At 34.2% G+C, this 14,559-nt stretch overlaps 1 protein-coding gene across 1 annotated transcript in view; it reads left to right on the forward strand.

Annotated features, from left to right (window-relative positions):
• Positions 1-2,278: 2,278 nt before the first annotated feature.
• The window catches only part of LOC118186783 (uncharacterized), a 31,126-nt gene continuing 18,845 nt past the window's right edge, over positions 2,279-14,559 (forward strand). Inside the window, exon 1 of the mRNA XM_035356927.2 lies at positions 2,279-2,512. Within this exon, the coding sequence (XP_035212818.1) occupies positions 2,343-2,512 (170 nt within the window). The 5' untranslated portion in view covers positions 2,279-2,342. The remainder of the gene's footprint in view (positions 2,513-14,559) is intronic.

Here is a 14,559-nt window from a genome sequence, read left to right on the forward strand (position 1 = left end):
TCAAACATTTTTCATCAGATCTTTCTGTAATTTTTTACCACTATTCTTCTTCCCAATTACACAGCGATCTGTTTTCGTTTAAAAAAACATCAGAAAATTTCAGCCTCGCTATCGCGCAAACCTCGGCAACGCCAACTATCTACCAAACACGTCTTCCTGGTGTTCCCTTTAGAGATTTTACAGACAAAGTTCTGTATTCTTGCTGAAGTTTTACCGCAATTTCTTCAATTGCTGGTAAATTCCACAAGCTTATATTTTAAAATTAAGGGGGAAAATAACAAGATTTGCTTATAAAAACCTTTGGAACATGAAATGCAGCAAAAAGAGCGCATACGAAAATGGCGACGTTGCTTGACTGAAGGATTGCTATGAGGATGGTTGCCTGAAGAATGGTTTTGTGCATGGTTACCAGAGTTTGGTACAATCTGAAAATTTGGCGACTGCTACTAAGGTGGCTGCGACAACTCATAAATATTAGTTTTTGTTTACTTCCTTGCCTTCAACATTACTTATCTTGCTGTCTGGTGCTTGCTGAATGTATTGAATGCTATATAATGAACAGAAACATGACGAAATGAAGAAAATGCAGGTTGTCTGATTCGCGGAGAGAAGAAGTCCTCACCGACTCATCCTTCCCTTAGCCAGATACTCATCGAGTGCTTTGCCATAATCAAATAAATTCAAATGAGCAAACAACTTTAAGAAATCAGACATAAAAGACATCAGGAAAAAGCATATAAGTAATTGGAAGCAGTCTGGCTGAAGCTGGGAGGAGTTTATTTACTTGTACCTGTTTTGTTAAGTGGGCGGAGAGAGCACCCATTCGCTGAGACTATTTGTTCTTTCAGCTGATCTGACACATCATCAGTATCCACCCTTCCTGTGGTGGACTCTGGGCAATGCTTGCTCAGACACTGAGATAAAATAATAATAGTAATAATCGGCCTAGTTGAGACTATACAATCCCTCTGATTATTCGAACAGTTCAGATAATTCAGTTGCCTTTTTCTGCAAGGAAAGGGGTATTTATTTCAAGATTTCAATGCAAAGGAATATTTTTTAATGGCAGTTTATTTTAGTAAAAACTTTAAGTTAAATATTTTAATATTTTCTCAATAAAACAAAATTCAAAAGCTTTTTAATTTTTGACGAAATTAAACAGCAAAGTTTTTTTTAATTATTGTTTACGTGAGCATTCAAAAATAACTCACATTTCAGTTAAGCTGGAGTGGAACTTTTAGTTGAATTTTGACTATATTAATAATGTAAGAAAAATGAAATTAGTATTTACCTTGCTAAAACTAAAATGCATAAATCTGTTGTTATTTTTCTAAAACCTAAAGCTAAACAAAGATTTTTTTTTATTTGCACCAAGAAAAACCATTTCTTTTTCGTTAAACTGAAATAAAACGCTATCATTGTAGGGATAAAATAGTAAAATTAACAGAATAATTCAAAATTTAAATATATATATATATATATATTACTTGTGTTTTATATTATCCAAGTCAATGAAAAATTTAAAAACATTTAAGAAAATTAATAATGATGTAAAACAAATAATGCACATACGAAACACAAGTATCTGAAATTCAGATACGTAGACTTTTGGGACTGTTGATTTTTTTTTTGGGGGGAGGGGCTCCTGAAGAAGAGTGACCTGTGTCTGATTGCCCTCGAAATCGAAGATTGTTCTCTTGAATTAGATTAAATTGTGCTGTATCAGTTATATTGTTCTGATATTGTTGTATTGTTCCTATTCTAACCTAAGATTGAGTTTCCAAAGCCCTTTTGTGCACTGGAAATATTTTTTTATGTTACATTTAAATAAATAAAAATACGTGTTCGCTGTTGACATATCTGATAAAAATTGTAAATTCATTTTAAAAAGTAGTTTATTTTTAATTTTTACGATTACTGAAATGACTCCATAATAAAGCCATAATATCCATAATAAAATCCATAATAAAGCATTCTTGGGAAGCATAAGATACAACTGCTACTGATACATCAAATAAAATGTTGCCACTTTTCCAATTTTAAAAAAGAAAAGAACGATAATCATAATTGTCTTTTATATCAGAAACTACGCTGGCGATGATGGCATTGTCAAAGGCATTATAAAAGATCTCCTTCAAATCGATAAAACTTCAAAGAATAAACTCGTGCAGTAGGAATGACTGGTCGATATTGTGGCATTTGGCAATCTGTCTGGTGGCGCTAAAGCGCCAAACTTGGCGCGCCTTAGAGCGTTTCCTTTCAAATACTTTCGATTTAAAATGCGTCTGTCTCGCGGGCGGTATAAACAAAAGCGAGCTTACCGGCAAAACTGAAACATCGAAATGGAAAGTGAAAAGAGCGAAACTTGGGAGAATAAAAGATTGGAGGAATTACGAGAGGGTGATTTCATAGTGACTCCTGGAGGTGACATATCGAAGCAGGAGGTACCGCACTGGTACGATGCGAAGCAATTCAACAGAGCTAAAAAAGTGTATAAAGATTATTTTGCAAGGTACGCCTATTCGATACTTTAAGTTACATTTTAAAAATATTTAATTATTGTCATGCAGCTCTTAAAGTGTTTTAAAAGTTCTTATCGTTATCGAAATACCAAATAGATATTTTATTAATAAATTATATAAGATATTAAACAAATTCTATAAGGTATCATCGCACCATAAACAACTTATTAGCAAATGGATAATCTTAAATTGTATAAAAATTATCTTTTTTTAAGAAATTCCATAAGAAATGATAGCAAATAGATATTTTATTTACAAATTCCATAAGCTAAATATCAATATTGTATCTGCAGAAAAACCAATATAAAACGTTTTCTATCATTTTGTTTATTAAATTATTCATAATTTAATATAAATTATAATTAATAATATATTAATTATTGTTTTATTTATTTTGTTAAATTCGTTTAGAAATAAATTTGCAGTGATCTTCGTTATACTCTAAATTGATCATTAAAAAAATTGAAGCATATCCACTTTTATTATTTTTTTAATTTATTTATTTATTTAATTTTATTTAATTTTTTGCTTTTTACTTCCTCGTATAAAGTAATGGAAGTATTATAATCGTGAAAAATTTCGGTTATCAGATTTCTACGGAAATATCCTTTTTGACCATTTTTTCTGCGTGACGTCTGTATATACGGACAGACTAAAGGACTCTTTGTTCCAAAACTGATTGTAAAATGGAAACAAAATGGATTTTTTTCGTCACGTCTGTACGTACGTATGTACCTCGCATAACTCGAAAACCATTACACATAGCCTCAAAAACTATTATCCTTACCCGGCCTTTATTTTCGCAATCGTTGGTGGTAGACACATACTTAATTTACAGAAGTCTTTTTTTTTTTTTTTTTTTTTTTTTTTTTTTTTTTTTTTTTTGGGGGGGGTAATATTAAATTAAGAAAAAGAAAAAAAAGAATTTTGGACAAATAACGAAATCTAACTATTAATGCGATCTCCTGTTTTCTATACTTATATTTGGGAAAAGTTTTATACTCATTATGAAAAAAATTAAAGTACAAGAAGTTTGACTCCCGTAAGACAAAAATTGAGCGGGATATTTAAATTCAAAATTTGCAATTTTTGATGTCATTGGTTAATTAAGTTAGAATAACTCAAGGAAGAAAGTTTTAAATAAAATACAGCAAAAAATGTATACAATTAAATAAGCTGTAACAAGGAAATCGGATTTTTTTTTTTTTCTGGTTTTGTTAAATTCATCCACAAATAGATTTACAGTGATCTTCATATTACTCTAAATTGATCATTAACATAACTGAAGCATATCCACTTTTTTTTTTAGAAGAATTTTTCTTTATTTATGAAATTTCGTTAATTTTTAACAATTTTAGTAAAAAATATCCGTGAATTAAATAATTCACATTCAGTGTTTTCTAGAATTCGTAGAAACAATTAATTTTAATTCCATTGATTTTTAGTTAAATTTATTTAAAATGTTATACAAAATTTTGTATCATTTGTAAAATAAGAAAAGGAAAAATAACGATTGGTAATATATATATATATGTTACCGTGAAAGACCGAAATTGGAGAATGTCGACTTTCACCGGAGAATGTCAATATTCACCAAATACGTCGGTGAAAGATCGAATATTTCTTTACATTCTTGTACATTCGGACCCTCACCGGTGTATGTCGACAATCACAGATATGCTCTGGTGTAGGTCGAAAAGAGAGGAGTATATGTACACGCTGCCATTCCAAAAGGAAGTGTTCCACAAATAAATGCAGTTGTAAATGCAAGGGCCTCTTGTGCAATTCAAAGTGTCATAATAGTTTAAGTTGTTGCAATAAATAAGATTTGAATCACATAATTTGGTAAATTTATAACTTCTATTATTTTCCTTTCTCATTTTGAATGTAATGTGTGTTTTAAGTTCTTATGTTCTTAAGTTCTTATTCTGAGTCTTAAGTGCGTTTTTTCGCGAATGAATTACGGAGAAGGAAATATAATATTCTTATATGTTTAACATTCACCATTAGTACATGGTGAATGTCGACATTCACCGGTGTAAGTCAGAAATAAGAGTATTTGGAAAATATTTCGAACATACATCAAGCGACTATGTGAATGTTGACATTCACCGGTGAAAGTCGACATTCTCCAGATTTCGGTGTTTCACCGTAACATATATATTCTAGTTCAGAGCTTCTAAATATTTTTATATATGAATTCTTTGACTATTCGTCAATAAAACGCATTTAAGTCAGAATGAGTCAGAACAAAATAAAAAATAAATGTATTCAGAAAAGAATTGCAGTTTTACTTGTATATATTAATTAAAGACATGTAAATTTTGAAGCGCGCCGCCCAACCAGCATAGTGCTTAGCGACGCTAATTGCCGTTTCGAAGGATCTGGATTTGAATCCCGGAGAAGGCATGGATTTTTGCAAGCATATAGTGTCTGTACAGAAAGAGGTACTCAAAATACACGGTGAGCAGAAAGTCTTCTCGAGACTTCTCTGGTAGGGCAGAGGGGAGGGAGACCCTCGGACCCGTCCCCCTGGGGTACTCTCCTTAAAAATTGGATGCGGTACTGACCAAAGTTGTACTGTCTCCAGTGTAGTGCTCAGGGCTCTTGCCAACGGCTGACACAACCTTGCACTCCTTGCCACGATGAATTTTGTGGATTTGTTCTGATGTTGACTGTCAGACAAGTCAGATAAGTCACAACAACAACAACAAATTTTGAAGCGCGGTTTTCGAAAGTGAAGTTTTTTAATTTGCGATTGAAATACTTTAGTGCGAAGTCTATTCTGTGTTGTTGCTTTAGTCAAAGCAATAGAGATGGCATTATAAATGTATTCGCTCTTCAACGAAGAACTTATTACAGAATGCCATTGGAGCTAAGTCCATGTGTGCTTTTTACTTAAATATGGACAGAATTTTGAAATTACTTTTGTAAACGTAGAGACAAAAGTCGCATTCCTTTTTAAGAGTCAGAGTTGGTATTTTTAAGGTACTTAAATGTATTTTTAAGGTACTTAAGAATACGTTTAAGGTACTTAAAAATACATTTTGTCAGCAAAAGATAAATGTTGGGATGTATTAAAAAATTCTCTCATTCAGTGCTAAATGAAATCAAAATAAAAATCTTGTTCTTATTTGTTCCGCCAAGATTACAAATACGAATTCCGCCACGATTGACACTAGCACTACACCGGATTGACCCCACAACTTAGGTGGGAGGTGGTGGGAGGTGGGCATAAAGTCAAAGCTTCCCAGAAAGGAGCTTTTCAAAGACAGCTCCCAGAGAGGCTTCCTCTCGTTGCGTTATCACTTGGTGCGACACCCCTCTGTTCTTAATACACAGGCGGGGGACTTTTTAAATTTGAACCCTCTCATAACACTTAAAGCTGAACTGGCTTTCTAGGACAACAAGGTGTTGGCTCAGGCCTTGTAACTATCTAGAAGGTATTGCCTGGGGTCCTCATTTTCGGAGCCGTGGATACCACAAAGGGTGGAGAAGTAATCTGTAAAGCCGATATGTGGCCATCACGTTATCCACTCGGTCTGGGACGCATGTAAGCAAATTGCACGCTTCTAGGACAACTGCTGGAATCTGTCCAATGACATGGTAGGCAAGTATTACAATTAATTCCGCCCACAATGTTATCACATTGCCAGAAGTTTATTTATATTCTGCTGTTCATATGCTACAACTGAAAGTCGGCAGAATATGCTGCAAACTAACTGAAAAAAAATATCAGTTTTAACACCATTTATGGACAAATATAAACCAGTTGGCAGAAAACGCTTCAATTACACCTGTAACGGCATGGACTACAAATCGATTTATATGGTGTCTATCATGAACGGAATTTTGTAACGTTAGTAGTTCAAAATAATTTTGGCAGCGACAGAATGTTAACAAATTTCAGGCCTAGAGATATCATCACTACGGGTGGAGTTAATGGCGATGTTTATCTGGGTTGTCATTGGCTAAATTCAAGCCTTTGTTTTGATTGTGTTCAGTTTGCTTATATGCGGGACAGCATAAGCTGGAAAAGGATTCGTGTGTTTTATGCTTCCAGAGCCGAGACTGTTGGACTGTAATACTAAGCCATTTTGTACCACCCGGTGGGGGGGGGCAAGGTGTAGCCATTTTTCCAATAAGGTGATTTAAACAGCTGTAATCAGAATAAGGATAATGTTAAAAGGGAACGAAAGCAAATTTATCGAAGAAATGTGGATACAGAGGAAGCAAAGAAATGTGAGTTAAGTATTCTCCAACAACTTATAACTGCGATCCTTTGCCAATAGCATGAAGCAGGGTGTACAAAAACGCACAAAGGTGAAGGTTAACGTGGAAACAAAGAATACAACTAAGGTTCCACACTGACCATTTTCATCTCCCATGTTTGGTTTCATCGGTTCGAAACGAGAACGCAACTAATGCTCTTTGTTGTCAGAGGATCATGTGGCGGACAATTAGGATAACTTGATTCCTCCCCCCCCCCATTTTCTGCGGATGTCAAATCACTATATACGCAGCACATCTGTAGAATGTTTTGTCAAGAATGAAATTTTTTAGACTTGTAGTTAATATATATGTTAAGCTTTTATTCTGAATTTTTTAAAAATAAGATGTGAATTTATTTTAAAAAATAAATTTAGCCGAAGGATCACTTACCTTATTTTCGCAAGTCGGAAATAAATAGACTTACAAAAATCTGTTCTCCAAACTTTACAACCTGAAAAATCATTTCTTGATATATTTATTTGTGAAAGATAAAGCAGTATTAACCGATACTTTACAGACTTTTTTAATCTAAAATATCGATCTGAAATATCGATCTCTTATTCCTCTCTTCGTAAATTTCTTAGTCTCTTTAATTGCTCTGTTAGTAAATTTCTTAGTCCTCAATATTATAAGGAAAAAGGATATACAAGGTGGTGGGAAAAAAAAAAAAAAAAAAAAAAAATCCCGGCTCAACCAATCGAAATGAAATTTCAGCTTTTATTATTTGAAGGTATGCATTCGAGACTGTGATGATCGAAAACAATAGAAGTGGTTACAGTCACAGTAAAATTCGAAATTTTCGACTGGCATCGCCTCCGTTTTTCCTATTCAAATTGATAAGCGCAGTGAGAAACCATAAATGGCATTGGAACGATACATGTACGACGAAAATTGCCATCGTAAATCATTTGCAAAGAAGGACATTGTAAAAAATCAGTGACACAAGAGAGGAAAGGTAACCTTTTTTTTATTGGAATTACAAGTTTTCAGTGGGTACAACATTTCAAGATAGAGTCATCCCCCGGAACTTGGCAGTTTCGTGGCCACAGTGATCCCCCGACCTCATTCCGATGGCTATCAAGTTCTGAAGTTATCTGAAATCTAAGGTATACACATCAAATCTACGAGATTTATTAAAACTAAAAAATGCCATATTTCTGCGATATTACGTTCGTCACTTTTGTCAGTAATCTTCATGCAATGCGTTATCGTCTGCGAAGGTATGGAAGTTGAAAACCTTCTGTTCCAATGAAAGTCGCCTCCCTCTGCTCTCTTATTGGTCCTTTACAATGCTGTTCTTTTCAAATATTTTATACCGGCAATTTTCATCATACGTGTATGTTTCCAACGCCATTTATGTTTTTAAAGTGCTCTGATCAACTTGCGCAAGAAAAAAGTGGGTATTGCTATTAAAAAAATTGAAATGTTTTCACTGTAACCGTAACTATGAGAGCTGTATTTATTGTTAAACCATCAGAATCTTGAGCGCATTCTTTCAAATAATAATATCTGAACTTTCTTTTCGATTAGTTGAGCGGATAGGCTGCTAAATATTCATATATGGGGAAGGATCTTTTATTATCGCCCTGTACAAGGATATCCTTGTATATCCTTGCATTTTCTCATACGTCTTGCAAAGCGGAGGGTCTTCACTGCAGTTAGCCTGCATTGTCGTCTGAAGATATATTTGAAATTTGAGATGCACAGCACATAACTACTTTGAGAGATTCCCATTGAAATGTCTATAAATTAGTGCTTGTTAATTGGGAGTTCGAATTAAATTCAGTTTTGGTTCTTTATTATATGTTGTCTGAAAAATTATGCACGACCACGAAAATTGAAATAATGTGAATAATCTGATAAATGCTTAACTTATCATTACATATTTTATACAAATTTATTTAAAAAATTTCTTTATTTATAATCTTCTTCAGAATCTTACTGGGGTACAAAAAGAAATTTACATATAAGTTGTCCCGATGACCATAGATTTGCAGATTATCATTAATTATCAACATATGTTGTTTGTTTATAGGATTCAATGATGATATTTGCTTGATTATAATTACATCGTAGGGATTCTGCCTGTAACTGAGTGTAACTTGTGACAAATACTCGAATAGATGTGTAAGCGAGTTATTGCTATGTCTAAGATGAAATAAAACTTAAGAAGAGTGTAAAAGACTCTTTTATTCAGAACTCAAAATAATTTAGCAGAGGGAACTTTCTGTGCTTACAAATCAGCCAGTATTTATGGCGTAACTCAAAAGATAAGGAATTCAAATTTAAAACTAAGTTATATCTTAAGTTGGTCCAAAGATTACACAGGAATAATTGCCCTGCAGTCTGCTCAAACCTATACCGCCGTGACAAGCATTATTGGCAAGAATAACGCAACGCCGCAGAGATTCGTATACCAAAATTGCATCTAATAACGTGGCCCTTAGCAAGCGGAACACGCTCTGATTTAATACACTAAAACCTTCCTTTAAAAATTGTTTCTTTCCATCTCATTTGAAAAATCGCGAATAAAAATTATTATTCTGGCAGGAAAACGGAAAGACAGAATAACTGTAAAGACACTAAACATAAAATAACTGGCTAAGGTAAAAATAAAGAAATGCTTACAACATCATTATATTCAAATTTTGATTCTAAAAAAGTAAAGATAACACGTTAGTGTTTCGTACAAATTGTTTTTAATAATAGTTAACTTGCATAAACTATTTAATCGTACTATTTATTTTCATTAGTCTATTACGATTAGGAGTTGCATAATGATTAAGAGAAATAAATGCAACTAGATGAATTCCGGATGCGATTTTCGACGAAACGAGTTGATTATTTATATTTTTTGGCATTTTTTCTCCTCCGCGTGCAGCATAAACACGATTCTCTCCGATGGGACACATAACCATTCTGGGAAATTCATGTGTTTCGAAATCTTCTTAATTTTATTTGCATAATATTTATTTACTACAGCAGAATGTGATAGAGGTTAGTTGCAGAAATTTCTGCCTTCGTTAGTTACTCATGCATTGACGTATTTTGCCGTAATTAAGTAATAATCAATTAATTACTAGGTCCTTTGAATCCGCTACTTGTGATACAGAATAATTAATCGCAGGTCGTTGGAAGCTTTTTGGCACAAACATGCAGACGATTCCAAAACAATTTTATAAATTTATTATGTGGAAATCGTGCTATACAAAGAAGATCATTAATCTATTAATTTTTAACCCAAAGGGCCAATTTGCCCAGAAGGGCTATTAATTTCGTTTTGACATTTTGCGTTGATTCACTATAAACAACGAATCACTTTTTAAATTGTTTTCATCAAATATTATCGCTGTGTCATATTTAAAGATATTAAAAAAGGAAAAATCTGCATAAATGTATGTATGTTTCTGGCATTGTGATAAAACAACGTTACCTAGAGCCATTAAATTTTGAATAAAGTACATCTCCACCCGAATATGGGCATCTGGAAGCCCAAATTTGGAATTTGTTTTATTACGTGTTATTATTCATATTTTGTAAAGCATTTGTGAGTTTTTCATTAAGAAACTCAACGATTTTAAAGCGAGCAATGGCAACACTGTACGGGGGGGGGAGAATTTTTATCTCCAGCACGCGCGACTGTGTATCGGAAACTCTAAAGATAAGCTCTTTTAAATATTTTGCGATATTGCTGTTGAATTGAATTTTATGGTTTAAGTGCGAAGAACATGATATTTAATCAATAAAGGTAACAAACAAAACGTTAAAAAAACGCCAATTTAGACGTAATATATAATCTGAAAGTTTTCAGGTTTTTTCTTTCTTTTCTTTTCTTTTCTTTTCTTTTTTTTTTTTTTTTTTTAATCTTTTGAATATTGTGAAAGTTTAAAAACTCAGTTTTAAGAATAGCAGCCGTCACTTTAGAAGATATTTCTCCCATTTTCCTAGCGTGCCTTCGTGGTGTAGTGTTATGAAGAACAGAAGTTTCGTGAGAGGATCGTATAAACACAAAAAAAAATATACACTTATCTGGTGTAGACATCTTGAAGTGGAGGAGAGCTCATATCTTAGCTCTATCCTTACGTCACTTGGCAAATCCGCAAGACAGAGACTCGAACGGCACGACAATAAATTACATCAGCTATACCGTCAAATCTTACGTCGGCTACTGGTTTCCATAGAAGAAAATTGTTCCCACTGGAAGCAAGAGAACAGCTTACACCGCACGGCTGTCTGCCTAGACTCTCAGCTCCACCAAGGAAAACGTAGACAATTAGGCTAGGCATTTTAGAGAACGGCTAACGCAGGCTTCCAGTTGTCTAAGGTGACATAATTCCTTCTGTTTTCAAGTCGGAGTTCAGAGGACATCGTCCTGACTTTTGCCGATACAGATAGAGACCCAAGTCTCTGTTAATTTTTTTGTTATTCGCTCAACAGTTTTTTTTTCTTCGCATTTTTGAGAAAACCCGCGGTCGGGGAGCATAATTGCCGCTCCCCGCCGGAAGCACTGCTCGATGCCGACTAAATCTTTTCCTTTCTCCTTCGCAACACCCACAAGTTTTTTTCTCAGTCTCCGTCAACAAGTCCGTCAAGCCCGAAAGTCAGCGAATCCAAGCAGTGAGTGCCTAAGCGAGTCCAGAGTAAGTGTGTAAGAGAGTCTCGCCTCTTAACCAAAACGCGGCCGGGGAGCATATTTGCCGCTCCCCGCCGGAAAACACCTCTCGGAGTCACTTACATTTTGTCCAGCAAGCCCAAAAAATCAGCGAGTCAGTCCGAGAGTCAGCCAAAAGTAAGTGTGTATCCAACTCGAATTTCCTTCGTCTCCTTCCCAAAACGGGCTCCTACTATGGCTTCACTTATCGCCCCCTTAATTATGGCAAAATCTTCGTTTTCAACTCCAGAATGCGGAAAAAAGGGTGATCGCGCATGCGCGCCCTTCTTCACTTAGCCAACAACCGGACCCTCAATCGCCAAAAACCTGAATGACTTACATTGAAAGACAAGTAGCAACCTTTGACCTTTCCGTCACGTACTTTCCTCTCTTAAGGTCAACTAACAATGAAAATTCTTTCTCGAACATTCTAGAGCGCGCGAAATCATGACTTAGCGAAAATTGCCTCCCTTTCCCTGCTTCTTTCACAATGAATAAAAGTTTGTACAAGATTTACAAATAGAGGAAAATAAATAATACTCTTTTAAACTAAATAATATTTCCAGAAGCATCTGTTTTTCCCCAAAATTAAAGCCTTAAATTAAATAATTCAGAATCAAAATAAAATTTAAATTTCCATAAATCATAAAATCATTCACCTAATTTTTTTTATAACGCTATCAGATAATTTCTCTACATAACAGTAGTGGTTCTGCACGCTGGGCCGGTATTCCAGAGGTCCGTGGTTCGATTCACGGCGAAGGCGTTTGCTAATTTTTCAACTCTCGGGCTTCCAAAAAATAACCTAATGTCTCTACAGTGGCGCCCGAACTAAAAGGGTGTTGGATGAGGATTCTCCACACCCAAGGTTTGGCGACTGGGTCCCCTAAAAACTCCAGTCGCCCTTTAAAAAAGGAAGTATATAAGGCATTTCTCCCACTTTCCTAGCGTGCCTTCGTGGTGTAGTGGTTCTACACGCTGGGCCGGTATTACAGAGGTCCGTGATTCGATTCCTGATGAAAGCGGTTGCTAATTTTTCAATTTTTCGGCCTCCTGAAAAGTCTTAATGTCTCTACAACTTGCCACTTGCAGGATATGTTAATTAATCTAACTTTACAATATTAGTCAAGCTTTTATTATGCTTCCTTCATTCTTCAGTAGCAGCTAAAAGAATATTTCTAGCAACGAGGGTTGATAAGAATCAAATACAAAATCAATTACAGACTCTTATGACTCTTTTTGACAAAGGAAAATGTAAAATATCCACCAGCAACAGATTTTACTGTTTCCGAAGAGTTTAAGTATCACATTTTCATCATTTAGTTATATATTGTATGTAGTTATACATACGAAAATGTAACATACTCTTATATTTACAATCCGGGATATTAAGCTTCTTAATATTCAATTCAAAATTTGTATTATCTTAAATATGGTAGCATACACAAGAAATCTGATCAGCCTGTGCTACGTGAGAAATGTTACTTTTCTGCTGTTGCAGAAGTCTTAAAGTCAATAACCACAATGAAAGAGCTAGAATTATTTTCTCGCGATATGAGATCCTCTCCTTCCTATAGTGATTTAGTGATTTGAATGAGCTAGATGCATGCATGCACGGATCTTCTGAAAAATTATAAAATATCTCTAGCGGTCTTTTTTTTTTGGGGGGGTACGCAATTTATGTCATAATTATATTAATTAAAGCAGCAGATATCTGTATGTAAATGGCAAAATAATAATAATAATAATAGAATAATAATAAGAGAAAAATCTGAAAGGTTTCAGATTCTTAATTACGTCAAAAGGGGCGTTTTCGAACATTTTGTGTGCTACCTTTATTTATTAAATATCACTTTCTTCGCACTTAAACCATAAAACTCAGTCAACGGCAATATCGCAAAATAGTTTTAAAGTGAGCATATCGTTAAAATTTCCGATACAGAGACTGGCGCGCTGGAGATAAAAATGTTTTTTCTCTACAAGTTGCCATTGCTCGCTTTGAAATCCTTGAGTTTGTTAATCAAAAATTCGTTAAAGTTTTACAAAATATGAAATCGATCATAAAACGAATTCCAAATTTCAAATTTGGGGCTTCCAGATGCCCATATTTGCAGTAGGATTACATCATTCAAAATTGGATGGCTCTAAGTACCGTTGTTTTATCACAATGCGAGAAGCATACATACATTTATGCACATTCTTCATTATTTAATTTCTGCAAATATAATACAGGGCGATAATATTTAGTGGCAACAGTTAGAAAAGTGAAACGGACATTCAGAGTGATTCGATGCAAAATCGCAAAACGAAGACAATAGTCCCTCAAAGACAAAGCCCATTTGGACTAATAAAATATAGTAAAAGATAGATCTATGTATAAACGTAAAAAAAAAAAAAAAAAAAAAAAAAAAAAAAAAAAAAAATTAAATGACTAAAATTGCGTTTATTTTCATAAGTAAATGGCTGCAATGAGCTGCGTCTCGACCTTCCACATATTTTTGGGCATACATTATTTTGCAACCTTTAGGTTGAATTTATGAGGATAATATCATAAAAAATCACGAAGAGAGTAAAACAAAAAATCAAGAATTAAATAAATAAATCTAGTATATGATTTTGTGTTAACTAACCAGTTATTATAATCTGAGACTTTACTATAACTTCTTTTTTCCGTATTCTTCACCAGAATGCAAATTAGTTGTTGCATTCTTAAGCCCAGGGTTTGAATGTTTTAGACTTAGAGCTTCAGGCAGCCTCGCTTTGCATTTACGTACTATCGCCAAAGTTATTCCATCTTTAGCGTACGACTTTTAAAATATGCGCGTTTAAATTTCTTGAGAACCGGCTTAATTAGTCTATTTTGTGTGTAGTCCCATCAGACTACATGATCTGCATTGAAATTAACTTCATCTTACATTGTGCTAAATACCAGCAAGTAGCAAAAATTCGTTTGTAGCGTAAGTAATACCTTCTGTTCATTTAAGAGTTAAACAAAAGGATTTATTTTAATCTTCTTACCACTCGGTCATTTGCTTCAGAGTAAAGCAATAACTCGCTCTGCAGTCTAGTAAGGTCTGCAAGACATTGAGATAAGCTTGCAGACATAGCAGAATC

This window comes from Stegodyphus dumicola, chromosome 12, assembly GCF_044657685.1.
Source record: "Stegodyphus dumicola isolate Sdum_Otavi_A_Nest chromosome 12, ASM4465768v1".
NCBI lineage: Eukaryota > Metazoa > Arthropoda > Arachnida > Araneae > Eresidae > Stegodyphus > Stegodyphus dumicola.